A 26,879-nucleotide genomic window follows, 5' to 3' on the forward strand; every position below is an offset into this window, starting at 1 on the left:
CTTTTGGAAGGACTTACTGCATTTCCACTGTATTTCTGTATTTAAGTTAACTTCCATGAGGCAAGATTTGGAGCTTCAGACTGAGGGCAACTGATAGTGATTTTATATTTCATCCATGTCTAAATAACCAACAGCTGTCACCTTCTCACCAAGCTTTTTGCTGATGGTCGTGCAGTCGATTCCAGACTTGTGCAAGTCTACAACTGACATCCTCTGATGGCTCTTTGGTCTTACACATGGTGCTGGAGAGGTTTAAATGGAAGACACTGATTCTGTGGGTGGGTGTGCTTTATACACATAATGACTTGAGATCTGGAGGATCTATAATTGACTGACTGGGTGGGTTGTAGGGGATCAAATAGTTTGTTTTTGTTTTTTGTTATTTGTTTCAATCAATGACATGAAAATCAGTTTTTATACTTTTATATAATGATTAATATCTTGTCTCTCTCCATTAAAATGAAAGTACCATAAAAATTAAAGACTGTTTCCTTGTAAGTGAGCAAACAAATTCAGCAGAGGACAAAATAATTATTTCCTCCACTGTATGGGAAATTTAATTTAAGTTTCTGCTTGGCTTTATGCTTCCCACCTGCTCATTTCTATTTGGACTTTTGTCACCCAATCATTATTTGGTTCAATAATCCAATAAACTACATATGCTTTTATTCTTCCTTCTGCCAGTGAGTCATGCATTTGAATACACGCCTCATTATGTTGTGATTCAAGTTCACAACATATTTAACTGAAACTTTGATCATGTTTAAATTGTTTCATATAAAACAGATTTTCTCATTTCAACAAAAACGTCTGAGCTCAGATTTCAAGTTTTATGACAACAACAAGACGTTGAGGGTGTTTAATGTAATAATATCATCCTGACTACATGAAGTTACAGCAGCAATAACATCATAAAAGCTGTGTACATTAATAATTGTTCATTTTAATATGTAAAATTAACAATTTTATATGGTCAACTCAACAATTAAGCAATTAAATTAACAATTAAAAGTGAAAACTAATCCAGTTGTGAAAAAATGTGAAAATCAACAGTCAGTTTCCTTAAAAATACAACAAGCAGATGTTTAGCTGAGCAGATAATGTGGATTGTTGTGACTTTTATTGATGGGATAACAGGACTCATAAATTCCCATGTTATCAACTGGGAAGTATTTACTATGCAAAAAACAAACAAAAAAAAAACCCCACATACAGTGGCATGGTGGTTAGCACTGTTTCCTCACAGGAATAAGGTCCTGAGTTTGCCTCCACCACCTGGCCGGGGCCTTTCTGTGTGGAGTTTGCATGTTCTCCCCGTGTCTGCTTGGTTTCTCTCCAAGTACTCCGGCTTCCTCCCACAGTCCAAAGACATGCAGTGGGCTTAGGTTAATTGGTGATTCTAAATTGCCCATAGGTGTGAATGATTGTCTGTCTCTCTCAGGGTGTACTCCACCTCTCGCCCTATAGTAGCTGCAACAGGTTCCAGCATCCTCGATAAGCATAAGCAAAAGAGACTGTATGAATGGATGGAAAAATCACACACAAATAAACAAACAAATGTGTGTGTCTACAGCTTTTGCTACTATTACTATGACGCCAAGTTAACTTTTCTATCCAGGCTCTCCTTTCCACCCAAGGAGCGATGATCATGCCAATCAACAAGTTATTATGTCGGACAATTTGCTGAAAGAAAAGAGAAGAAGAGAAGGGGGGCTGAACAGGGAAGTAATTCAGATACCCGCTTCCCCCCCTCCTCTCCTGATGAGGCCTCAAACTCTGTGTCCATGGAGGGATGGAGCAGTATGGAGGTGGGAACACTGGGATGAGGGACGGATGGATGGCTTGTTAAGAGGGCGGTGAGGTATTACTTTAAAAGTTTCTCTCCACCCCCGTCGGAAGTCAGCGGGACAGGCAGCCAACAGCTTTTCCAGAGGATGGGAAAGCTGGAGGCTGGGATTACCGCTCATTTCAGGAAGGCACTCAGTGAAGCCAGAGCTGTGGCTAACTATTACTTTAATGTTGAAAAATTGTCTTTAAAGCTACCTTTCTGTCTTAAAGTGTCCCATATACAGAAGATCCTGTTTACATTCTTGATTCGCTTGAGCTAAATGACACCTACCACAGATGAAGTGAACACTCACTGCTGTGGTATTTTCTTTAATGGGTGATATTCTTGATTTCCTTTCCATCATTTATACACATTCCTCCTAAATTTAACCTGTCCTGAATTATAGAGTCTGCAATGAGAGGCCCATCTGTGGGTCAGAAAGGTTTAAGAGACTCTCCCTAGTGGTGCATTTAAGGGTCTGTGAATCTGTGCTTTATGTTTTCTTTCTGTTTTTCTTCTGAGTTTGATCTCTGGGACAATATGCCGCAACTACAACATGTTTTATTAATCTCAAGTACCAGATTAAGAGTCTTCCTAAGTACACCAAAAAAGAAGACTTTTCAAGACATAGCACTTAAGAGTTATAAGTATTAGGATATAACTGTCATATTTTACCTTGAATTAAGTAAAAACAACAGCTCTTTGTAAGGTAGGTCATCAGTTTTAATATTAGACTGGCTTACCAATCAGTACCAACAGGCAAAGTAACTGGAATAGCAGATAAGGATTTAGGTGGGGTGAAATAGAATAGCATACAAGAGGATAACAGATTGATCAAGAGGACTTTGTGGTTTCTCGGACCAACAAAATATAAATGATGTGCCAATAAACACATTTCACCTGATGCCAGCGACCAGGGGATAAGATAAGATAAGATAAGATAAGCTAAGATAAGATAAGGTAAGTTGTTACAACAGCAGAGTGGAGAGAACAGGAATGAATAGATGGAACATAAACGGGTCATTCTTACTATTCGGTGCCATTTGAGTCCTAATGACATAATATGGTATATTTAGTGTAAAACTTGTCTAATGCTTATTTCTAAACCATTTTCTTGTATGTTTAACCCCCCTCTACCATAGAACACATTGATATATACACAGGATAAATACATTAAAAGTAAATTACTTTTATTTTAGCACAAGTCACTAAAGTACTATGTCCCCAGTCATGCTTGCTCGACTTCAGTTACAAATATAACTTAAAAAAAAAAAAAAAATCTAGATTTTTCATCATTTCTGGATTGGCTTATTTCTAATGTTCCTCATCAAATGTTCTTTTTTTATTATTAATGCATGTTTAATACTTAAAATCTTTAAAAAATGTTGTGTCCCTGAATCAACTGTCACCCCTGTTACTCTGATAAGAATTCCATAGAACACATCACCTGATTATTCTTTTAGTCACATGACACTCCCGGATGTAACATATTTTGGAGGGAAAACTTTCAAGAAGAAGACGAGTAAGTACCACTCTTTAATCAACCCTTTTTTCAATGTTTTAGCAAGATTTTGTAATGTGGCAAAGCATAACACGTCCAACCTGTTACGCTTATTAATAGTGGAAACAATTTTTTTTTTGTAATTTTTATAATATGGCTAATAAACATGTTAAAAATGGTTCTTAGTGGTCACCATGTACTAGCTTGTTGTTCATCATACTAGTAGTAATGGCTAAGTTTAGCATAAAATCTCCCCCCTGTTACCGTCACCCCTGTTATTGCTATGCTTTGAAATTTGAAATTTCCTTGCAGATTTTAAAAAGGGACATTGTAGCTTTTAGAAAATGTAAATATTACTATAACTGTGTATTCAAAACAGTTATTAATAGAAATTTGAATGTCCTGTAACAGGGTGGACCTTTGGCACGTCATGGGTAAAGACTTTGATTTTAAAAAATATTATAATATAATATCCTTAGCTGGACCAATACATTTTTCTTATAGGTTGAAAATCCCTCTTTTAGATGAAATGTTAAAATAATTCAAAATTTTGTATTTTTTGATGAAGAGTGATCACACTGAAATGGCACCGAATAGTAGGAATGACCCAAACTATTCAAGAGAGAAGAAATATAATATATATATACAGAACTACAGTTGACTAAGGAATGCCATAAGGAGGTAACACCTTAACACCTTGAATCTGTCCAGTGGTTACTGGAGCTCTTATTGTCGTTAATATTCAATATATTGAATATAGCCATGAATGCCAAAATGTCAGTCATGTTATAGGCAGTTGCTTTTGATCAGTATTAGTCTCTTCTTTTGATAAATTTTATATAGAAAATACAGTCTTGAATTGCATTCAGGGAACAGCTGAAGCTAAGTGGCTAACATGCTAACATCGTCTTCATCAATATATGCAGCACAATTATTAGATGTTTATGCATGATGCAATTATAATTTGTTCATTTTTTAATGTTTTAAACTAAAAATTCTTAACAATCTCAACAAATTATTTAAAAATAACAACTGATTTTGAGCCTAGAGCCAGGCTTTTGAGTGCAGCTGTCCATTAGTTATGTAGCTAGTTAGCTAGTGGAAGTGGAAGAGAAAACCTAGCTGAGCATTGTTTAAAATTTTAAATATTTCTAACCAACACCTCTAAACCATATTAATGTTAAATATCCTGTCTTCTAATCCACACCACAATCATTGTTTACTATCCTCATGGTGAACGGTTATAGCTTACCTGTTTTTCTGTGTTACGATGTTAATGCGTTACGGTAACCTTTCCCAGCTGTAGCTTTTTTTCATGTAAAAAGAGACATTTCCTTTTCTGCGTGATATGGTGAAAGGGCAATAAGGTGAACACGGATCCGAGCCAGTGTGCCCTCAAATATCTTTTTACTACAACAGACCCAAGAACCAAGTGACAAGGAAATTGTGTCCATCTAAGAAATTACACACTGACTGATAGTGAAGTTGACATTTGTTTGGAGGTGGCAAAGGCCAAAAAGTTCCTTTGTATCCACAATCAAACCAATTAAACCACTCCTCAAGGAGGTCAGAGGTCATGCTGAGTTAGAAGAACTTAACCACGGAAGATCTGCTTGTACAAATGTTTTCATTCCAGCTTCTAAAAGGAGCATAGAGGTAGTGAGAAGCACCAAACAGGACATAAATATATCTCTCACATTATGTAATCTCTTCTTTCACAGGTCATAGATTCTTTCACTGCAAACCATCCCGAACCTCAAAAAACTTTGACTGAATGCTCCGACCCCAGCAGTGTGTATTGCAAGAGAAAAGCAACAGTGTAACAGAGACAGTCACTCAGCCTTGGGATGAATGAGCTCTGTGAATGAGTCTTTTTTGGGGGGGGGGGGGTTTGTACGAGAATGGACTAGAAGAGCAAGTGGAGGGTACAGAGAGGAGGAGCACAGGAACGTGGGCAAGTGATTCTCCAGATGAGATCTAATATGTGAGACGGTGCATCCTAAAGAGACGTTTTCTCATGGGTCCACCCCATGAATACAAATTCAACCCGCCACCCGCTCTGTGCTGGAAGGACGAATGCACCTTGCGTAGTGTAGAAGTGCAGCCTCTTTCTTTTTCTTTTTTTTCCGCCTCAATGTTTACTTTCATCCAATCACAGCACTCAGCTCTGGTGACTTCATGAAAGCTCTTATGAGTCATCCATTCATAGCTTTTTGTCTTCTAACTGAATCCGTTCGCTCTCATTCAGAGTAATGAGGCCTCGTATTTATAATGATGGAGAGACTGTCTGCGAGCATGTTGGCGGAAAAATTAAAATGTTGCCAACGAAACGCCGCAGGTGAGTTTGGTAAAGGAGGAAAACAGTTAGTCTGCATTTGTGTGCTGACTTTAAAGTCCCTCTTGTACATGTTTTATTTATTTATTTGTGTGTGTTTTGTGCATTTAATTGTGTATGTTTCTTTTGATGTTATTTACTCTGATGGCGTGCACATTATCATATCTCTAAGTTTTCATCCTCATGTGGTTGTGCGTGTGTGTGTGTGTGTGTGTGTGTGTGTGTGTGCGTGTTTCTGTGTGTGTATGAGAGAGAGAGATAACAGCCTGTAAATGTACTAGCGCCGGTCTTAGTGACATCACTATTTGAGAGAATCTGAGTGGTCAGGAAAGTCATTTAGAGTTAAACTGAGTTTACCAGCTGGACACTAGAAGGAAAAAGTGTGTGTGCGTGTGTGTGAGAGAGAGAGAGAGAGAGAGAGAGAGAGAGAGAGAGAGAGAGTGTGGGTGTATGTATGTGAGCAAGAAAAGAGAGAGAGGGAAGGGGGAGGAGATACAAAAGGGAGGAACAGAGTGGAGAGGAAAGGAGAGAGACATAGTAAGGTTTAGGAACAAGAAGGAGTTGTTGCCTGTGATACAGTACAGACAGACAGACAGACAGACAGACATTTATTGTCTTCTTGCAACTTCTAGCAGCGGTACCAGTCTGTCTTACACAACTAAGGGTGGAAGTGCAGGCGACAGAGAAAAGGGAGTTGCCTACTAGCAGAGGTCAGGCAGGCAGAGGGGAAGCTAGTGGATGTTTTTTAAGAGTTTGCTTATCTGACACTGACAACAGGATGAGGAGCTGAGTGAGGGAGTAGAGAGGAAGAGAAGCATGGAGCAAGCGACTTTACCTACAGTACATTTGCATAGGAGACATAGGAGAGACATGCACTGGCTTCTCTGAGAGAGGTAAAGAGACAGAGGTAAACAGTCCACTTTGTCCATTCTGTCCAAAGGAGCGGGAGCGAGAGCCGAGGGATCGTAACACTGGAGCTCAAGGATAAACCATGGACTCTGCATACATCCCACTACACCTGGACGTGAGTACTACATCCCTGTCCCTATGTCTCTGTCTCTCACACACACATGCACAGATCTGTCTGTCAAACCACAGGCCACAGGAACTGCACTGCTGAAACCATTAGTCTCCGCTGGGAAAAACACACTCGCACACACTCGTGCATATGAATACACTGCTGGCCCACTGTATTGCTCAATCTACCTCTTGTCAGGTAAGCAACTTGTCCAAGAATAATGTGCCCATTATTGGTTCAAAGAGCATAACGTAACTCGCCACCACTGTGCAACATGCGAAGTATGAATTGGCCCTCAGTGTTAATGCTCAGCAGCTTTAATGTGAAAAGCAGAGGTGTGTTTTTGTTCTGTATTTCACATCGGTTTAGCTGTCAGACACACAACGAGGGCAGTCTCTGAGCGTTCAGCAGTCATGGGTTAGATATGTCAGTATTTCCACTGATGCTGTTACAGTGTTGTGCCTCAGTAGGGCCTCCTGTTAACCACAATGCAGTTGTGAGATCTCTGTGCAGCATCCCGGGCTGAGGAACAGAGCCGCGTGAGGATGAAAGAGACAAGCTGTGAATACATGCCGAACTACCGATGCTCTGTTCTACCTCACAATTGAGACTTAAGCCAAAAAAACAGTGCGCGTAGGCATGTGCGTGTAGATGTGACCAGCCAGAAAAAGCAATTTACAGTTAAGCTGTGGAAACAGTGTGTTTGCGAGCTAACTCTAAATCTATATCAAAGTTGTCTCACATTTTTACAACCCTTCACTGTTACATATATTGGCAAGTTTTTCTCCGTGTTGCGCTCACTCTGCCTGGCTGTTAGCCTGTGTTTAAACTCTGTAGTGCTCTGTGCTTGGACACATTTGTATCCAAGTGCGTGTATGTTCTGTATGTGTAGAGCAGAAATGGACGCCTGGGTCATTAACCAACTAATCAGTCCAGCTGGGATGAATTAGAGTGCTGTTCTAATAGACTCCAATAAAACTCTACAGCAGCCTACCTGGAATATTGTTCTAATGATTTCATCTGTTACGCCTCAGAAAGCAGAGCCACAACTGCAACTGTTTTGGACATTTTTCACCCCACCCCCATTATATATTAACTCCACAGCCCAGAGTCAACCATTAATGATCAGTTAGGTATGGGGAGTATGGTACAGGCTTAACCTCACATTTAATTATAGTGACTGCACGCGCACTTTATACATTTTAATGGGGGGAAAAAAGTGTTAGCCAGTACAGATGTATCCTCAGAAGTGATCCCAGGTGTGTATATGCACACAGCACATCATATCTGGACTCATGAGGCTATCCGACATGGCACAGTTTCAAGAAAATGAGTTAGCTCAGAGCCTGAAAATGAACCCTGTGGCATGTGCGCTGCACGTATCATGTTCTGAAAGAATGGGACGGCAGCACAGAAAAATGAGAGCTTGGAAGGGGGGGAGAGAAATCAGGGAGAGTGAGAAGAGGAATTTAGGAAAAGAAACACGGGAAGAACAACAGGAAGGGAAAGTTGAGGGACCAGGCGTAACATGAAGACAGCGGCAGTGGATAAATCAGCCGGCTGTGGTGACACTCCGGCCCCCTGGCCCGGCAACAGTCTGCCGCACTCTTCCGCAAAAACACCATTCATTTTAAGACCTAGGAAAAAAGAGCAGAACTAATGGGGGAGATGGAGAGGGAGAAAGTTGATAGGGAAAGGGGAAGGTGACGCAGAAAAGCATGAAAAGTGACATTTTAACAAAAAAGATGTAAGAGAATAAAGGAAAAAAAGATGGTTTGAAGGGGACATGGGAGACTGTGCTTAAAGAAAAGTAAAACAGGGTTATATACGGTGGTGTATGACAACAGAAGGACAAAGTTCAAGGAATGCAAGGAGGAAGGAGGAAGGGGAAAGGGAGCAGAGTTTGAAATAAACAGATAAAAAGAGGGGCAGAAAGAGAAACGGATGTCAGAGGTCAGAGGTTTTAATCAGTGAGTTCAGAAAGACACGGGGCAGACCAGCAGCCACACTCGTCCGCCGCATGCCAGGGTCACTCAGCTGTCTGCTCATGAGGTCAGGTCACATATAATAAGTCTCATAGGCTGAGCACAGAGGGAAAGACACACAAACACGGCTGCTGAACTCCATACCTTTCATTTCGTCTTATCCCTGACCCCATTCATTATACGGCTCTCCTAATTTATCCTTCCAGAACGTTTCATTGTTTAAGCCAGAGGAAAGGTATAAAAAAGTCAGAGATAAAATAAGGAACTGGGGAATGTAATCATAAAAATGTCAGTTTTTCTAGCCAACTTGAATGAGCTGACATCTGGGTGCCACCCACTCAGATGCACATAACACATAAAACATCTAAATTAAGTCTGGATCCTCTTTGCCCTCCCTTGAAAGTGGATTGAACCATTCATAAGGCAGACACCCAGGGAGGAAACAAAGAGCCTGACAAAGCAGTGTAGGACACTTTTCCCAAACTTCTTTCTCTGTTTTTGTCCCTGTTCCTCTTCCTCGCTGCAGCTGCGACACACCCTTCTGTGTGACAACCTAACCTTTGTACCTCAGAGTCACCTGGGTGGTTTTGTAGGTGAGGAAAGTACAGGAGAGATGTGGTGTTGTTGTCCTTAATCTGCTTTACAAGCCTCCACAATATATGGGAGAGGTTGTCCAGCAGTTCCTAATCTGTAATTGTCCTCTGCTGCGTTGCCTCAGGTGAAACAGCACTGGGTGTGGTGTTTAATGGCCAGCTAGCAACAATCCCACGCTAGAGGTGGCTTATTTTCCCAGGCTTGCCCTTTGAGCCACGTACCACACACGGTACACATACCCACAGTCACATATACATAAAAATACACACCTTCACACCTGTGACCTCTTTCTAACCTTTTTTCTGACAGCGTGGTAAGATTAGCTGTCATTACAACGTCATTATGTGTTTACTCAGTCATAAACTCCTCTGTTATCTCGCTGTAGAGGCCCTAATCGATTCTCTGTCCCTTACAGGCGAGAGATAAAGAGATAGAAGCAAGAATGAGCGAGAGATAGGTGAGCACTTGGACGAGAAAAAAGATAAAGCCAAACTTAAAGTCCTGCAAAAGACATAAATTTAGATGCAGATGGGGTTTATTGTTCTGTTCTTCTTTACTGTGCAGCAGTTCATCTGATTTGCAGTGCAGATGTTTTTTTCTGCCTGGTAAACAAGTTTTGCACCTTTGCACTGACCCTTTAACACCTTAGCTCAACCTTTTCAGGTCAAGCTAGCCATTACCTTGCTGGTTTGCAATAATTCACTCACTTCTTAACCCTCATACTACAGAGATGTAAGGTGTTGGCCAGGTCGCAGTAGTATTTGTGTGACCCCTGTCTGTGATCACGTTCCAGCACTGAATGCCCTGCCAACAAAATCAAGTGTAGCTAAAAGAGTGCTCTTGCAGCATCTGTGGGTTTCAAGTCAAATTAATGACTGCGAATATAATCTTTTCACTCATTTGTATGAGTGAAGTGAATGAAGCAGGCAGGAATATGAAAGAAATAGGGAGGTTACAGGCAACTGGGCTGTGCAGGTGCAAATGAATCTAACTCTGGATGACCCAACGGAGGGAATACAACGTGTGTGCTGAGCAGAGCATGCCAGTGCATGCACATCTAAACTCTAATGAGATGTCCCATTTCTTGTATTTGTTTTCTTTTCGTTTTATTTGCAAAATAAAACAACACAATAATAATTGTGTGGTGGATACCTCTGCGCATGACGGCAGCCTTGAATTCGTGATTTAATGCAGATTTGTTTTGATTGGTTTGCAGTGGCATTACTCGCATCAAAGCAGCATTAAAGTAATGCTGCCCTGAAGCTCATATTTTTCAAAACTGCGACATTAAAAGCTTTCATTTGTTTTGATCATATCACTGTAGAAGACATGAAGTCCAATTATTCAGCTGGCTTACAGTCAGTGAGCAATTATTGTGGCACTATTTTTTTATATTAAAATACCAGAATTTACCCTGACATCAGACTAAACTGAGCATTTTCAGCGTTTAGCGTTTAAATCTGCTATTTGATGCCTGAGCTATCTCTTTAATCTTCCTATAATTAAGGGGTTAATTAGATTAGACCTCAAATAAAAAATATTTTTAAAAAGCTACTTAATTCTTGAATAAGTATTTTCTCAAGTCATTTGAAAAAAAGGGAAGAAAAAAAATCTATTTACATGTCACTCTATCAGGTCTCTGTAAATACCAAACACATCACAAGCATCCACACACACACAACAGCACTACTACAGTAGAGCACACACAAACATGCAGCATGATTAAATTACAGATAGAGACTGTTTAATTACTCCTGCTTAGGTGTCCTGTGAGATAAATGGATCTCTAGGGGAAGAAGCCTGCAATAAATTAACAAAGAAAAAACAAAGTAGCACTGTTTCTACAACCAGGAGTAGCAAGCAAACAACTTCATATGGACATGTGAATGGTAAATTTCTTGAACATATGCCACATGAAGGCTGAAGACTGATGAGAAACTAGTGTGTCCAGGAAGGAGAAGACATAAGCATAATATACAGAGTCCAGAAGCATCTCTCTGGGGCTATCTCTTTTGCAGATTTCAAGCAATACTTTATATTGTGTCATGTCGTCATATGATTTAAATTCTTATTTAAAACACACAGAAGGAAGGACAGAGTGGTGCATGACCTGAATTCGCAAATTTTTTCTTTGATGTTTAGGTTACTTTGTATGCGTTCCTTTCTTTTTCCACTTCCTCTTCCTGTTCTGTTATCTACCTTATTACCTCTCCTCACCTCCGCATCTCCCTCCAGGTCCACCATGTTCCCTCCTAACCTCCTGCTCCTCATGGTCCTGCTGCTACCTCATGCCTCGTCTGGTCGCCAGGGTGGAGACACCAGCGAGATCGATCATGGCAGGGTGCACCCCACACCTTCCGCTTTGTCACCATCACTCCGGGATCCCGGTCTGGCTCAGACCATCCAGAGTCTCCTTTTGAGCCGACTGGGGCTGCAGTCTCAGCCTGACCCAAGGCCTGGAGTGCCGGTGCCACGGTACCTCCTGGATCTTTACCACTTCCACCAGCAGCAGTACCATCTAGTAGAGGACCCTTCATTTAGTTTCCCCAGTCAGCACATCCAGGAGGCCAACACTATACGCAGCTTCCACCACAATGGTAAGCTTACTTACACAATTAGATGGCACGCAGTCAACTGATTCCTCTTGATGTCAAACTAAATTCAAGATATATGAATTATATCTGTTTGAGCTGATTCTAGCTTTTATAGCAGTAACACACCTTTGTAAGTCTTTGTATGTCAGTTTTTAACAGTCAAAATAAGATACTACACTATAAAATGAGATAAGTGGATCCTTTTTTCTTTTCAAAACATGTATGAGATCAGATTTAGACTAAGAGAAAATCTAAACTCTGGACTCTTCTCATCATACTTGGATTAACCTGTTCACCAGGGAAACATTGCTGTTGGGCCTATCCTGGCCAGCACATTTGCCTCCCCATTGCCCTTATTTCAGCACAACAAGCTAGAATAAATGAAGACCTGCGATAATGGTTCATTATCAGTGAACCATCAGTGAGTTAACACTGCATATTCCTGTCAGACATGTTTGCTCCAAACTAATAAAATGACAAAGGAGGAGCACACACAGTCATTTAATCTAATCCCAAGGCTCAGGTAATCCTGTAGCAGCACTGAAGGAATTCCCAACTTTTGCCAGTACAATTATTTGATAATACAGAGGCTGACATTAGTTAATGTTGCATTTTTGTGAGGAAAATTCATAAAGGAATTAACCCACATGCTGTAACTATAAGGCTTTTAGTGATATAGGTTTGGTAAAGTTACCTTCTTCTTTTAACGCAAATTTCTTAAAAAAATCTATCTGATATAGATTTCTTTTTTTTTTTTAAATTAAGTTTCTTTGAAAAACAACAATGTTAAGTTATTTGCTGACTGCGCTATACAGTCTGACAATTTTCCTGCTATTGCTCAAATAAAGTCTTACTAAACTGTTATATTGCTTTGTCACTCTTCCACTCAGAGCCCCTTGGAGACAGTCTTGGTGCAGAGGATCATACCAGAGTGCACATTTCCTTCAATATCTCTTCCATCCCTCAAGATGAGAGTGTGCTCTCTGCTGAGCTCCGCCTCCGTCGCAGTGACGGAGCATCTCTGGGTCCTGGACCCCACAGACTAAACCTATTCCTCTCTGAGCACCATGAGGACCCTGAGCCCACTCTGCTGGAAACAAGGTTACTCACCAATGGCCTCCGTAGTTATAAAACAAGTGGTTTCTGGGAGGCTTTTAGTCTTAGCGCAGAACTCCTACATGAGGCCCATGCTGGGACTGGCAGCCTAGGATTCCTCCTGGAGGTCAGACCTGAAAACACCACCTCACTTCCTGAGCAGAACCTCTCTTCTGCTGCAAGTGAGGGGACGGAGAAATCAAAAGAGGCACACCTGAGGGTGTGCAGATCTGTGGGACAAGACGATCACAGCTGGGCCCAAGAGAGACCCCTCTTGGTTACTTACAGTCATGATGGTCGTGGACAGCCTTTAGTCAAACATGGTAGAAGAAACCCTGGTAATGGCCAGAGGAGAAAAGGAGCAAAGGCAAGGGTCAAGAATAAAAACAAGGGTCTCAATAGAAACCAAATCTGGGGAAGGGACAAAAGAATGGGGTATACTGTGCCGAGCTGGGCGGATGACAAAGGAGGAATCAGTTGGAGCGAACGTGGCAGGGTGAAAAGAAACGGCGGTCGTTCTGCAAAACTGAAACGCCTTTCCCGCAATAGATGCCGCCGCCATCCACTTTACGTAGATTTCAATGACGTGGGCTGGGAAAAGTGGATCATTGCACCCAGTGGCTACGACGCCTTCTTCTGCCTGGGTGAGTGTCGCTTTCCTTTGGCTGACCATATGAACTCCTCAAGCCACGCCATGGTGCAAACTCTGGTAAACTCTGTGAATGGAGCAGTGCCCCGGGCCTGCTGCGTCCCAACCTCTCTCAGTCCCATCGCCCTGCTCTACCTGGACTCTCAAGACCGAGTTGTGCTGAAAAATTATCAGGACATGGTTGTGGAGGGCTGCGGCTGTCGGTAGTGAGCTAGAGAACTCGGACCGAGTGACAAACTCACGTGGTCGGTGGGAAAAAAGAAGCAACAGAAGCATGAAAATGCAGATGAGAGAAGGCAAGAAGAGACTCTAGAAGCCAACTAATTTTAGACTGAGTGACAGAGACAAATGTAGCAACATACCAAGGATGAGTGAGAGATTGGGAAAGGGATGAAAGAGAAACAGACAGACCCTTATACATATATATATATATATATATATATATATATATATATATATATATATATATATATATATATATATATATATATATATATATATATATATATATATATATATATATATATATATATATATATATATATATATATATAATTAACAAGTAATTAGAAAACAGGAGAGGAACAAGTGTTATCAGAAATATGGTCAAACTGCCCTGTCGTTTAATTTCTGCCATTTAGCTACAATGCAACAGTGCACATCATCAACCGACTGGTTGCTATTACAGCAGAAGTGTATATTCATGTTTGCTACACATCTAGCTTTGACAAAGACGGTCTGACAGGCACATGCATATGTGCTTAGCTTTTTTTAGAGCAGGGTTTACACAGTTCTTTACTGTTCTGATGGACTTACTGATGATCGGCAGCATTAGCAATTTGACGATGGCACCAGTGTGGCATCCAGACTTTGAGACGGCGTTGTTTCTGCAGTATTTGAACTGGGAAGAAGGGTTCATATGTTTTTATGAAAGGTAATAAAATAATACACCCCTTCACAAACACTCCTTCATCAAGCTATTTAAAAACCACAACAATAATGCTGAGGAACTATTATGCTATTATTTGAATGTACTATTAACATTATTATTTAAATAAAAGAGACTTTTTTTTGTAAATTTATTTTGCAGACTGAGGAAATCCAGTGATAGTTGTCTTGTGATTATATATAAATCCACTGAATCCTGATTCTAACTTAAAAGACACATTATCTATTTAAATAGCTGCAATATGGTGTATTTAATCTTTAACATATTTAAGATACCTGCACTCAATAGAGCATACAGCATATTAAAAGTCTGCGATCCAAATGAAGTGACTTAAGGTAGCTTTACATCCATGCAAATGTTCAGTGTATTGAATTAACAGTCTGTGTTACTTCTCATGTTATCATTGAACACTTTTCAGTGTGCAACACACAATAGCAGACGTAAGTGGTGTGGCCTACAAAAGCTCAACTAACAAGCCAATTGTAAGCTCTGTGTATTGTAGCTACTGACGTGTGTAACAACAGGTGTCTTAGCTAGTTGTGTCTGCATGTGTCAAGATGTTTTTTTTTAAAGGATGACTGATGTTAAAACAGGGACTTTAGTGCCTTTCAAACAGGGGCTATAAGTGTGTTCTCTGCTGAGCTTGGTAAATGTTTCAGTGTTGCATTCTTCTCTCTAAATGGAAACATTTAAACAAGAGCTTGTAAAATGTTTGACAATATACCTCTAATAAACAGCGCAAACAGCACAACTGTTGGGAGACTTTTTTTTTTTCCCTTTTCTGGAGCCCAAATGCATGAAATATCTTTAATATACACATTCTTCTTCAGTCACTTGGAGCAGAAAGAGGAAACCCACAGAGAACAAATATGACACTGTTACTGGTTTCAAATTTAAACAAAAGAGGAAATTTCTTCTAACTGTTTCAGGAAAACAAGAACACCACACACATGCTTTTGATCACATGTATCAATGGAGGTAGCTGGAATGAGTAAAGACTGAATGGAGGGGTTTAGACTAACTGAACAGCATTCTTGCATTTTTAACTGGAGGACCCTGCCTTAAAAGAATGCATCCCCATTAAGCTAGTTGAATGTATAAATGATTCCTTTATCTTTTATTTTTAGATCTCTTTTCATGTTTTCATTCCCTTGATATAAGTATTTCCTCTTTGATCATTTCTTGATAACAGAAATATAAAAATCTGTGCCTACTCCTGTCGAAATAACCTACAGCAATCCAGGCTCTAAGATTTAATATCCTACCTTTCACAGGCCTGCCTCCACAGATGAGAAGAGGATGAGATTTCAGATTGTGCAGATTTCCTATGCATTTAAAACATTCCATTACCAAATACCACTACCGATGTATGCATTACATCTTTAGAAGTAGATATGTGTGCAGGCATGGCAATATGTGTATTAAATAAGTGTGTTGAGGCGTCAAAAAGAAGACTACTTCTGGTAAGGACTACCTTACCAATTTTGCACATGCATACTGGATGTGAAGCAGCCCTGCTGCAGTGCAATGGTGGTAACTGTCCAGAGCGTACAGCTGGAAATCTATAAACCCATTTCCCCTGTATATTTCATCTCTCAACACCTGTCAGGAGTGCACAGGTGTGTGTGTGTGTGTGTGTGTGTGTGTGTGTGTGTGTGTGTGTGTGTGTGTGTGTGTGTGTGTGTGTGTGTGTGTGTGTGTGTGTGTGTGTGTGTGTGTGTGGGCGTGAGAGAGAGAGAGAGAGAGAGAGAAAGGGAGAGAGATGAGATAAATAAGACCATGAAAATAAGCAGCTAAAGATGTGCACCTCACATGTGTTTTATGATCTCATGTTCACAAAGAGTATGTGCATTCTACCAAATAGCACTCTGGGTTACTGCCAGTACATTTCAGCATGTGCTGTAACACGTCATCGTTCATGCAGTGGTTGGACGATAACCTCTGGCCTCTCTTATTTCATGACCCTTACTCACTCTTTCACCTACAACCCCTCCCGCTGCCTCATTTATCACTCTGATCCTTCAGCACATTAATCAAGTTCACTTTTTCCTCACCTGATTTTTTTCAGTCAGCTGCCCAAGCTGCCTTCCAGCCTGACCCCTAAACTTCTTCAAGTACTTGACTCCAACTCGTTGTTAAATCGTACATTTGTTTCTTACAACTAAAGGACTGAAATAAGTCTTCATAAGAACAAGCTGGAAATTTTTGTATAATAACTAAGAACATTAAAAAAAATTTGATTGCTTTAAATGCAGCATATTCAACTGTCCTCATTATGTGTTAATGATTCTGCAGTGAGGCCAAAAGCCAGGTAACACCTTTTCTTTTCCTTTCTATCATAGTTGCACTGATTACAAATCCCTAAGGGTGAAATTGTAGAGGATAAAGACAGGATATGGTGACTCTTATCTTGTCAGGTGTGTGCAGTTTAAAGCTAGGTAGCAGCAGCAGCCTTGACCCAGTCACACCAGAGGATCATCTTCTTCAGTCCATAAATCAATGCTCGAGGACTCGAGCAGTGGAGGATTACTCCTAGTAACAGGGCAGCATTGCCACACTTATGAGCAGGTGTCTGGATTCTTTTAAATATATTCCAGACAGATCAGAGGTCAGTAGAAGAGGGTAGAAATGACCCATGTTATTTCATAATGTGGGGCACTGGTCTCTCAAGATTATTAAAACCAGACGACAATTTTCTTTTGATGATATCCTCAGTGCTCATCGATGAGTCACATATAAAAGTCTGCCCCAGAGAAATATGTTGCAATAATTTAATAGTATAGCTTATATAGTCAAAATATTTTCCTCAAAAGATTGATGTATTTTTTCGTACTGACTATAGTCCCAAAAGGTCGATTCTGTTCATCTGGACGTAGCGTTTTCAGTGGGAGAAATGTTCCATCCAATCCAAGTGACTTCTTCAGTCTCAGCTGACTGCAGGTATCACCAACCTTATAAACACTACATTTGCACAATGACTGAAATGAACAACAGGCTGTGAGGTCAGTTCTTTGATCATTAATTGGCAAACTGTCATGACCATTGATCAACAGCCACTAATCAAAGCCCATCAAAGAGAATTGATCATGATTGATCATTGATGTACAGAATCAACCTTTTGGGATTTACTTACCTGGATGATTGAGCATGCATCAAGATACTGACTGTAGTCTTTGAAATCACCACAAAAAAATCGTTATTTATATTCAAATCCTTATTAGTTATATAGCTAATCCAGCTATTCATTTCCTTAACCATTAATCCAAGAGTCACAGAGGGTGCTGGAAGCTATCCTAGCTGTCGTAGCATGAGATGTGGGGTACACCCCAGTCAGGTCACCAGGTCACCAATACAGCGAGACAGGCAACCCTTCATGTTCACACGTCCCCATGCAATTCAACTCAGATTTTGCACAGAAGTATAAAGACATGAGGTTAAAGGTAGCTGTAGATGTAGATAAAAGTGCCCCTAATCCACTGATAGTTTTTGATACTTATCAAAAATGACCTATCAGGAACATCCATCCATTTTCTTATCTTTGTATCCAGTTCAGGGTTGCAGGAGGAGGCTGCTGGCTATGGGTTAGAGGTGAGGTGCACCCTGGCCCAGAAAGGCTACAAGTCTAACACAGGATACACATCAACCACTCACTTTTTACTTCCCATCCATACTTAGAGAATGTTTAATGTGATCCTCTATTTTTAAGGGAACAAAAAAAAAAATATTAAACATTATATATAAAACATCACCTTTGAAAAAACTACTCCTACTCAGTGTCATTAGAAATGTAAATGTGAAATGTGTCAGTAATCAGTGCTGCAGCTGAACTTCGGACCACATCAGAGCTCTTTAGTATCATATACCAGCTGTCAAATATAAGCAATGTCATTGAGGCGTGGGGATTGCTTCCTGGTTTACTACAGTGCAGGCTGAGTTCATGATGACTGGCTTATTTCCACTCACACCAACAGAGCCAAGGGGAGACACAGATGGAGAAAACCTGGTTAATCCCTGGTGTCCCCTGTTCCCTAACCTGGTCCACAAAAACCACTGCTAAGTCAACTGTACAGCCCACCCACTGTACATATGAAACCTGTATGAATATCTGTCTAAGGCATAGTTTGAATGACTATGACGGTGTAAGAGTTTACATTTTTAAACTTTATTATAATGCCTGAATAAATTAGTCTGTGTAAACAAATAATAAGCCACAGTGAGACAATAAATCTTAGGAATTTGATAACTCTGATGGCTATAAATTTGCTCTTTTGATTTCATATATTTCTAAAGGAATATCAGCTGGATTTGTTAAAGCCTATGGATTTGGCAAGAAGTCCCAGCAACATATATTCTGCGCTGCAGGTTTTTCAAACAGCTGTAATAAATAAAAGCCAAGATGACAGTGATATACCAGCAAGAGGAGATTCAGGGCATTGCTTTATACTGCTGGGGTCAAAGACCCTTAATGGCCACAAAAAATCCCTTTTGGACATCAGAAACAGTTTTCAATCATGCTAACCCCTTAAGTACACTAAATTGCATTTAGATACATATAGTGTGTCATACAATAAAATCATAGTGTCTGAAATTACTATAGCAGATGTGGATGTATATTCCAGTTGTGTGCTGCTGCTGCTGCTGCTGCTGGTGCTGGTGGTGGTGCTGGTGCTGTTGGTGGTTTCAGTCTGGAACACATAAAACAGATAGCGAAGGTTTTGGGTTTCACCTCTGAGCTTCAAAGGCAAGACTCATGCTGAAAATGACTGAGAAGAACTAGACCTCTGGGTCACAGAGTAAGGCAGGTGCAGCAAGTCAAAACACCAGGTGGGCTGGCTGGAAGCAGGTGAGCCACGAGCCAGAACACTGACCCCTGAAGTCAGGAAGGGCCACTGCATTCGCCTGCCTCCAGTTCTCCAACCTTGTGTGCATGTCGGCTTGATCTGGAGACGCAGAGGTACATGAGCTCCAGCTGTTGTTCAAAAATTCCTCTTTGTCGGTCCTTCCTGAGTGAAAATATCTGTAGGCATGATGTGTTAATCAAACATTTTTTTCCCTCTTCTTTGACCCCGTGTCCATCTCTCCAGGCCCTCTCCACTCCACCTCCGCCTTACCTCTTCCAATTCCCTTACAGCTGAAGGATGAAAAATTATGTTTTTACAGGTGTCTTGCAATGCAGATGCTGACCTTGCTCAAATGGAAATTGCATTCATTCTTTCCATCCTTTTTGCTATTCCTTTTTTCTCTCACCACCACTGATTTGTTTTTAACACTCAAGGCACGTGTTCAGGGAAATGTACTGCACCGCTGAAGTAGAGAAAAGGAAGGAGATGTTCTTATTTCTTATTCTTAATTCCCCCCTGAAAAAGGCTGCAAATAAGCCAACTGTCCAGATTTAATATTAAAACCACTTCACAGTTGAAGGAAAACTAAAGGTGAGCCTGAAAATTTGGCCATAATATCTTCATAAACATAAAAAACTGGTATACAGTTCATACAGTACTTCCATCTAAAGTAGTACCAGAAAGTCTCCGTGAAAACTGTCATGTAGTATGCCTTGGGTATTCCTTGTAATTGTACTTGGTTACGTGGAACCGGTTAAATTGTGTCATAAAATGATTTCCTTGAACTTGTTTTGGCATGTTTCACTAATCAGAACAAGCTATGAATGGATGCAAAACATGACCCTGCACTCTGCACTACTGCATGTAACAGTACTCAACCACTCTGTGAAGTTATACCTCATAAATCCTCCTTTAAAACCTTACTCATTATGTTTTCACACCCTTCAGACTTACACAACATTGCCATATTCCAAGCTCGCACAATTAAGGTTTAGAGTACAATGTTAGTACATATTGAAAGCAAAGCCAAAAATGAAAAACTAAGACTCAAGTTGCATCCTTTCTCAAAGTCCCAGGAAATTGTTTTAATGAAGTCAGACGTATCTGCCATTAACCAAACCCATCACTCAGTCTGTGTCCTTGGTGTCCTCCATCACTCACTTCACAGGGCCCACACCAGAAGGGAAAAGCAGCACAAATGTATCCATCAACTGTGCTTACCCACTGATGAGCCAACAGACAAGAAACAAACAGAAAGGAAGGGACAGAATGACTGAAACAGGACATATAAGGTGGAATCAAGCAATGAAGGAAGCGAGAGACGGCAACAGGAGAGAGCGAAGCCTGGCTGACAGCTGTTGGTGTGTTTACCTCAACGATATCACTCTTCTCCAGATGGTTAGTAGTACACAGAGGAAAAGGGAGCGAGCACAGCAGAAGGATGTGAGTTGCCGGAGCTCCGGTACTTGTTGCCAGGGTGAACTCATCATAGTGTATTTTATGACTTGCACATTCAACATGTTGCGTGGTTGGCAAAGCAGGAATCGGCATTAGGACATGTCATAGGAGAAGAAACAGCCAGCATTCAACCACATTCACTGATTCCCTTAAATTTACCTAAGATGCAAGAAAATATATAATGACAAAAAAGGGAAGGCAAAATAAATAATGTGAAAATCAAACCATGGAAATGATCTGTGGACCTATAAGTGATTAACAGCTTATGTCATCATAAATATTAGGGCTTTATTTCTTCCCAGGATTCAGCATGTACCTCTAATCTCTGGCTTGGTTTCCAGGTTTTGTGACCTGTGGGTTTTGCTGGCAGTGCCTCTTTGTTTCTTGTCTAGCGTGAGGTTTTAACCACAGGATTTGGGTTAGCTGCTAAATTGTGTGGAGTCAGATTAACTCCTGTGCAAGTACATCCGCTAAATCTGAGGGAGCTGTCAGTGTATTTCAATGCAGGTACTGTCTGACACAAAGCCTCCCTCCTATCAGGCAGCAAAGGGGAGGAAGGCAGGAAAAGCAAAAGGGAAATTCAAGGAACAGAGTGACAAGAGGAGGAAATGAGTTAAAACTCAGAGTAAGCCTCAAATTTATTAGGTCCACTAACATAAAAGGTCAGTGTAATCCCCCTTCATCTTGCATCAGAGCCATATAATACCATCGCAGCACACTTTTTGGTGGTGCGTAAATAAACAGCAAAGTCAACAAAACAAAAAGGTGCCAGAGTGAGAATTGTAAAGACATACACTCATCTTTACCTTGCTTTAATCCTTCCTTTCATCCCTAGGCATCTTCACAAAGCAAGTTTATTTTTCGGCGTACTGCAGACTCCTTCATTGCTATTGCACATGTGTCTTAGTCTGAAATCAGGGCTGATAACAGATGCATGAATAACCAGGGCTCAGCACTGAGCAGCGGCAGTACATGATGCTCCTGAGATGCATTAACACAGGCTGGAGTCTTTCCAGCATCCCTCTAGAAAAAGAAGAAGGAGTAAAGAAAAAAAAATGAGACGGGGAGAGGGGAAAGAGAAAAAAAAGAGAGAGAGGAGGGGGGAGGCCTGGCATAAAGATTAGATTAGCACTTTAAAACATCTGTTAACTCGTCCGGCCCTAGCTACCGCTCCCCCACAGATATGAGCCAGATCTCACATTTTCTTTCCCTCCACCTTCCCACCCTTGCTCTCCACTTCTCATTACTCCTCACTCAACCTTTTTGTCTGTCACTAATCCTTCATAACGATAACAGCAGTTTAATTTATGGCTTTTAAATGAGGTAATACCATTTAAAACAGTGCAACCAAGGGCCCAGGTGTGAAACTTTATTTACATTTTTCCCTCATGGCCAGTGGTTACCAGAGGTGTAAGGTTAAAAATCAAAGACTTCCATGGTACTTTTTTTAAATTAAGATTTAAATGCCTTTTGATGTCATGACATGGTCACGCTTAACCTAAAAAAACTGTCTGTGCCCACATATTGTGGGCTTTGCACTAACACACTTTTTTGGAGTCCTATACCTGGTCCCGTTCCTCTTCAGCCCATCAATAGTGGGTGCTTTTTAATTTTTTGTGGTTGTTTTTAGATTGACCTTTCCATGATCTATGAGCATAAACAATTAATAAATAAATAAGTCAAGAATGCATCTGTAAAGCTAAGCTTTTAAACCAACCTGGAGAGAAAATCTTAAAGGTCTTCAAAATCCTGGAAATTTGACATTCAGTTTTGTGATATGATGAAAGGGAAAAGCAAGTAAATCCTCCTTGAACTGACGTCATACAGTGGCAAGTTTAGTAATCATCCGGTTTGCTGCATCTCTAACAGATCATGTCCTGGCACCCTACTGACGTATTTACCATTTCTCTTTTGAGTGTGGAATGAGACATGAAATAATGCTTCATAAAGAATGAATATGTAGCCAAACCTTCTGAATTCTTCATCATTTATTGTGTCTTTATGTTTAAATATGGTGCTACTAAAATAATTTGTGGGTTCCTCATAACTTTTTCTTTAAATGGAAAACAACGAACTCAATAACTGTTTGTGATGTGTTAATTTTAAGGTTTTATAGACGCTAAAAATTATGTTATCTCGAAGCTGACTTGTAACAGTTTGTTTACATGCACTGAGTAAGAGCACTGACTGCACTTTATTTTAGTCAGATTTTACTTTGGTATCAAACTGGAGTTGTTTTAGTTTAAGGGTTTAATCCTGTCCCAGTGGCTGGTGTCAGCCTACACTTGCAAGTTTGGTGCAGGGAGTTCACTCACTTTGGATGGTCACATAGTTTCTGTTTCCACATTTTAGTACAGTGGTGTTTTATTTTAGTAGTGTTATTAACATTTTATAATATTTTTCACAGACTACTCCCAGTGCTTCATCAGTGGGCGGCTGGCTTCCCCACCTATAGCACTGAAGCGTCTGTATTCTTTCTTTCTTCTCTTTGTTAGAATGTAGGAAGTGCAAAAGCCAATTATGGTAGTTAATCCAGAGTGACGTGACTGCTTAATTAAAGCTCCAGTTTTTGCAATTTAACTATGTTACACTTAGTATACATAATATAGAAATTTGCTATATGACCAATTTAGCGTCAACATTTCCACCTACCCAGAGGATTGAGGTTTTAAGGCTTGATAATGTGTGTTACATTAAACACCCTGGTCCAGCCCTGCAAGTGAAGGCCAGGGACAGCATGCCTCCACTGTTCACATCGCCATTATGTACCCTTTGGGAAGAAAGCATTGGCCGGGTATGGAGGAAAAGGGTTTCCTCCATTCCTTTCCCCTGTAGCTGTGAGTTTGCTTCCAGCCGCATAAGCTGCAACTCCAAAGGGAGGAAGGGTGGGAACAGTATCAAGGCAAAGCGATGGAAAGACTGATATCCTCTAATCTTCATTGGTGGGCTGGTGGAGACTCAATTATTTTGTCAGATAATGAAGAGATGAGCCGAGACTCTTGAGGGACCACAGGAATGCTAATCCAAAACCACATATTTGGATTTCATGTATTCTTAAATAAACTGCATGATATCTCTAGAAAAGCTCACTGACACACCCAACGACTTTGAAAAATCTAATCTGCCACTAAATAACAAGCAATGCCCAGCCCTTTGAACGTGCCTCTGTGGTAAGTAGCTACGAAAAGAATATATCCATTACAAATCTGACCAGATCCCATTGTCAATTTGGACTATTTTTTAAAGACATAGGACATTTGAGTTGCTATTATACTGTCATCTGTGGGAAACAAGAACATGTGTAACTGACAAACCGCAAATCAGTTGCTTGTGTCAGAAACTGACACGGATGGCTGGATGGCTGTGTGCTTCAAAAAAGTAACATCCATGGGTTTCCTGATCATTTTCACAGCAAGAAGAAAGGATGCAGCAGCAGCAGCCACCTAAAAACAGTCAGCACTGATCATAAAAGCCAAATGCTTCATATAAACACATGTAGGGTTTTGATGTTAACATGTGCTGTACAGGTGCCATCGTGGAAGGATGTCATGTTGTGAATCCTGGACTGACTAATCAAGATTCATTAGCAGAATTCTGTATATATTTAAATTTCAGGGGATGTAAACAGGCTCTCCAAAGCTAGGCCTATGTGTCAAAGTGAGCATGTGTCATAGTTACATGTGGAATCCTGGCCTACTTATTATATCTACATTTGCCAGGTATGACTCGCTGTTTGTGGCTGGATACTCTAAAAATAATGTTTTCACTGAAACACAATATTCTTCATGGCCTGCTATAAGCTCCTCTTATTTATTTAGCAGTTGTATGTCCCCTTCTCTGTTTTTATCTTTTTCTGGCTCTAGTAAAACACAAACTTTATTTTAATTTAAAATCCAGCTTTTCACCATTGACCAGATGTCCAACTGAGATTACTGGAAACATGTACCCTCTTTAAATAAAAACAAGCCGCCACATGGTCCTGCAGATTCCGAAAAACCTGGTCTGAGTCAAGATCAGGTGTGTGTATGTGTGCATGTGTGTGCTTGGCAGATTGCAACAAAAGCTAGTAGGAAGGAAGAAAGGAGAAGCCAGCCAAGAGGCCATGGAGCAGTTCCATCTGAGCGCTTACGGGACATCAACAAAGCCTGTTGTAATACCAGTGAGCACTATAACAGGTGTCCATATTATTCTGAAGATCACCGACAATAGAACTGAGTGAAAATCACTTCAAAATTTTTAGCTAATATGAAATGGTATTAGGTTTCATTTGGAGGAAGAGAAAGAGACATCCTGATTGTGGTGTGGTCATGGAATGGAAACGCTAAAAACACATCTTATAAACATCCTTCACACTCCATTTGAATTCATTTATTTAGGAAGCCGTTCAGGAACTGAAGGCTGGGAGGGCTGACTCTATAAAATCACCCACAATGGTAACAAAAGCAGGAGGAAGTGTGAGTATATCCATTATATCAACATATAGGCAGAACAGCAAAAATGTTAAGAAAACCATGCATCACCCACAACCTGACAAAACTGCTGTGCAGCTGCAAAAGATCAATGTTAAGATGATTAAAAATAAGACAATTTAAAGCAAATAAAATGTTTGAAACAGCCAGAGTCTGTAGGGTACAATAAATCATTTAAAGCATCATTTAATGCTCCTCATTCCTCAGGAGAAATCCGAGTTTTGCTGCTATGAGTATAACTTCAATGTCAGTAAACCCATACGTTCAATCATTACCGCCCAACCTGGGCATATTATTTTAAATAACTATATGTTTCATAACAGCAGCATCTTGATGGCTATTTCATTTTCTAAATCAGTATAGATCTAATTCACAGTGATTCCTGAATCCTTTCTGTTTACCGCTTGGTAGATGTTCTCATACATATACATGCCTCGGATGTCTGTGCCACTTGTACCTTATTAATGAGGGCCTTACAGAGTAAGTCGTAAATCTTTTGCTCTTATTGGAGAATATCTTTGCGTGCATTTAGTTTCAAATAACTAATACACTGCAGTTATCTTTGAGAAGGTATATTTCACCAACATGAATATATGTCATCTACTAGCGATATGTCCCAGGTGTGAACTGTCTCCAAGCTGCCTGAAACAGCTGGGATAGACACCTGAGACCCTAGAGACTTAAAACAGTGGTGAAGCTTCCTGAGAGTGGCCAGCCTACCAAAATGTGCATGTTGATGACTCATCCAGTAGGTCACAGGGGAACCCATCTAAAGCACTGCAGGCCTCGTTTGGCTGAGTTAAGGTCAGAGTTCATGATTCAACAATAAGAAAGAGACTGGGCAAAAATGAGAGAGTTCCCAGGAGAAAACTATTGCTGATAAAAACAAGCAAAAAGACTCATCTCACATTTAGCAAAAAACAACTAGATGTACCCCTAGATGGATGACTTGCCATATTTGATGGAATAATGAATTCTGCTCTCTACCAGACTGTCCGGCCATCAGTTTTTGGCCTGATGCTGAAGCATACTTGAATTATGCAGCATGAAAATGATCCAAAACAAAATTCAATTTCAATTCAATTCAATTCAATTTTTTTTATATAGCGCCAAATCACAACAACAGTCGCCTCAAGGTGCTTTATATTGTAAGGCAGACCCTACAATGATACATACAGAGAAAAACCCAACAATCATATGACCCCCTATGAGCAAGCACTTTGGCGACAGTGGGAAGGAAAAACTCCCTTTTAACAGGAAGAAACCTCCGGCAGAACCAGGCTCAGGGAGAGACGCGGCCATCTGCGACGGGTTGGGGTGAGAGAAGGAAGACAGGATAGAAGACATGCTGTGGAAGAGAGACAGAGATTAATAACAAGTACGATTCAATGCAGAGCGGTCTAAACAAACAGCAAGTCCATCTCTGAATGCCTAAATAAGACAAAATAAAGCTTTTGGAGTGCCCTAGACCAGACGCTTTCATGCTTGAAAACTCTTAAATCTGGCTGAACTGAAAGCACTGTGCATATATTAATAAACAAAAATATAGTCTAATACTAGATT

General features: G+C 40.4%; 2 protein-coding genes across 2 annotated transcripts in view; both read left to right on the top strand.

Annotated features, from left to right (window-relative positions):
- LOC120432856 overlaps positions 1-26,879 on the top strand; it is a 520,225-nt gene that overhangs the window by 393,381 nt on the left and 99,965 nt on the right. The window lies entirely within an intron of this gene.
- On the top strand, positions 6,168-15,303 carry bmp16 (bone morphogenetic protein 16). The gene is made up of 3 exons (XM_031727121.2): positions 6,168-6,688; positions 11,497-11,858; positions 12,746-15,303. The coding sequence occupies exons 2-3, from the start codon at positions 11,504-11,506 to the stop codon at positions 13,804-13,806; spliced, it is 1,416 nt and encodes a 471-aa protein (XP_031582981.1). The 5' UTR covers positions 6,168-6,688; positions 11,497-11,503; the 3' UTR covers positions 13,807-15,303.

Source organism: Oreochromis aureus, linkage group 14 (assembly GCF_013358895.1).
Source record: "Oreochromis aureus strain Israel breed Guangdong linkage group 14, ZZ_aureus, whole genome shotgun sequence".
NCBI lineage: Eukaryota > Metazoa > Chordata > Actinopteri > Cichliformes > Cichlidae > Oreochromis > Oreochromis aureus.

What these genes read in the sequence shown, in the direction of transcription:
- bmp16 (XM_031727121.2), top strand. Translation starts at nt 11,504, where the DNA reads ATGTTCCCTCCTAACCTCCTGCTCCTCATGGTCCTGCTGCTACCTCAT. An exon ending in ACGCAGCTTCCACCACAATG is followed by an intron (nt 11,859 to 12,745) that starts GTAAGCTTACTT and finishes TCTTCCACTCAG; the next exon opens with AGCCCCTTGGAGACAGTCTT.